Here is a 1,674-nt window from a genome sequence, read left to right as displayed (position 1 = left end):
CACAGTGCCCTCAGTGTTTAATGGGGTTCCAAGGTGGGCACGGTGCCCTCAGTGTGTAACAGGGTGCTGAGATGGGCACGGTGCCCTCAGTGTTTAATGGGGTTCTGAGAATGTCACGGTGCCCTCAGTGTTTAATGGGGTTCCAAGGAGGGCACGGTGCCCTCAGTATTTAATGGGGTTCTGAGATGGGCACGGTGCCCTCGGTGTTTAATGGGGTTCTGAGATGGGCACGGTGCCCTCGGTGTTTAATGGGGTTCCATGGTGGGCACCCCCCGTGCCCCGGCTGACGCCCACCCCCGCAGCCACGCTCTACGGGCTCGGCGTGTACTTCGCGGTGCGTGCGGCCGTCTCGGCGCGGGATCGTTACTCACCGCCCAGCGCCAGCGGCACCAAGTTCATCTTCATGGCCAAGGTGCTGACCGGGGAGTTCGCGGCCGGGCGAGCGGGGCTGCGGGCGCCGCCGCTGCGGGAGGGCTCCGGCGTCCCCCGGCGCTACCACAGCGTGGTGGACAACCCCCGGCAGCCCAACACCTTCGTCATCTTCAACGACACCCAGGCCTACCCCCAGTACCTCATCACCTGCCGCAGCCGCCACGGGGGTCCCCTCTGAGCCCCCCGGATTTGAGGATTCCCTTTATCCCCCCGGCGTGTCCCGGTGCCGTTGTGGGGGTTTTGGTGTCCGGGGGGCTCTGCCGTCGGGACTCGGGGTGCAGGGAGGTTCCTGCCCTGCCCAGGAGCTCGGGGTGGGGGGATCCTCAGCTGGGAACACTCCTGGGCACCCCCGTGCCAGGGTGGGAGAGGGACAGGAGGACTTGGGGTCACCTGTGTGACATCAGTGAAATTTTAAATTAAACTGGAAATAAAATTGGGAATAAATTGGAACCTTTTGCGTGGCTGGGATTGAGGAGGGATTGGGGGTGGGGGGAGATGTTCCAGTCCCAAATGGGATGGCTGGGATTGGTGTGGATGGGGGCCCAGGCCCAGCTGGGAGCACTGGCAGCTGCGCACCTGGGTGTGGGTGCTGTGTCCCCCTGACAGGTGGCTGTGCTGGGCGGTGGCTCTGGGCCACCCCAGGGCTGGACCTGGCCACTCCTGCACCTCTGCCTGTTCCCTGTTCCTCACCTGCATCCTGCTCCTCACCTGTTCCCTGCTCCTCACCTGTGTCCTGCTCCTCTCCTGTGTCCTGCTCCTCACCTGCACCTCTGCCTGTTCCCTGTTCCTCACCTGTTCCCTGCTCCTCACCTGCATCCTGCTCCTCACCTGCATCCTGCTCCTCACCTGTGTCCTGCTCCTCACCTGTGTCCTGCTCCTCTCCTGCTCCCCACCCACCCCCCGAGCTGTTCTGGGGGTACCCGGGTGTCCCGTGGGTGGGGGAAGAGCCCCCTCCATGGGCAGCGCTGGCCGGGTGGGACCCCCCAGCGGGGTGCAGGGGGGGCAGGGAAGGGTACAGGGGGTCCCCTCCGTGCCCGTGCTCCCCACTGAGCTGCCCCAGGTCACGGGTGGGCGAGCGTGGGGTCGGGGGTCTCAGGGAGTCCCCTGGGGAGCCCCACGGAGCGGGCAGGGGTGTGGCACCAGCGGGACCGGGGGTCTCGGGGACCCCTTTTGGGAGCCCCACGGAGCGGGCAGGGGTGTGACACCAGCGGGACCGACCCGCGGGCACGGGCGGTGGCGGGG

At 66.5% G+C, this 1,674-nt stretch overlaps 1 protein-coding gene across 1 annotated transcript in view; it reads left to right on the top strand.

The window, feature by feature from the left end:
- Window positions 1-882, top strand: part of LOC107199483 (protein mono-ADP-ribosyltransferase PARP14-like) — a 4,949-nt gene extending 4,067 nt beyond the window's left edge. The window contains exon 6 of the mRNA XM_015616805.2: window positions 303-882. Coding sequence (XP_015472291.1) covers window positions 303-610 — 308 coding nt within the window. The 3' untranslated portion in view covers window positions 611-882. The remainder of the gene's footprint in view (window positions 1-302) is intronic.
- The last annotated feature ends 792 nt before the right edge of the window (window positions 883-1,674 follow it).

Source organism: Parus major, unplaced genomic scaffold (assembly GCF_001522545.3).
Source record: "Parus major isolate Abel unplaced genomic scaffold, Parus_major1.1 Scaffold793, whole genome shotgun sequence".
NCBI lineage: Eukaryota > Metazoa > Chordata > Aves > Passeriformes > Paridae > Parus > Parus major.
This window is presented reverse-complemented; position numbering and strand designations above follow the sequence as displayed.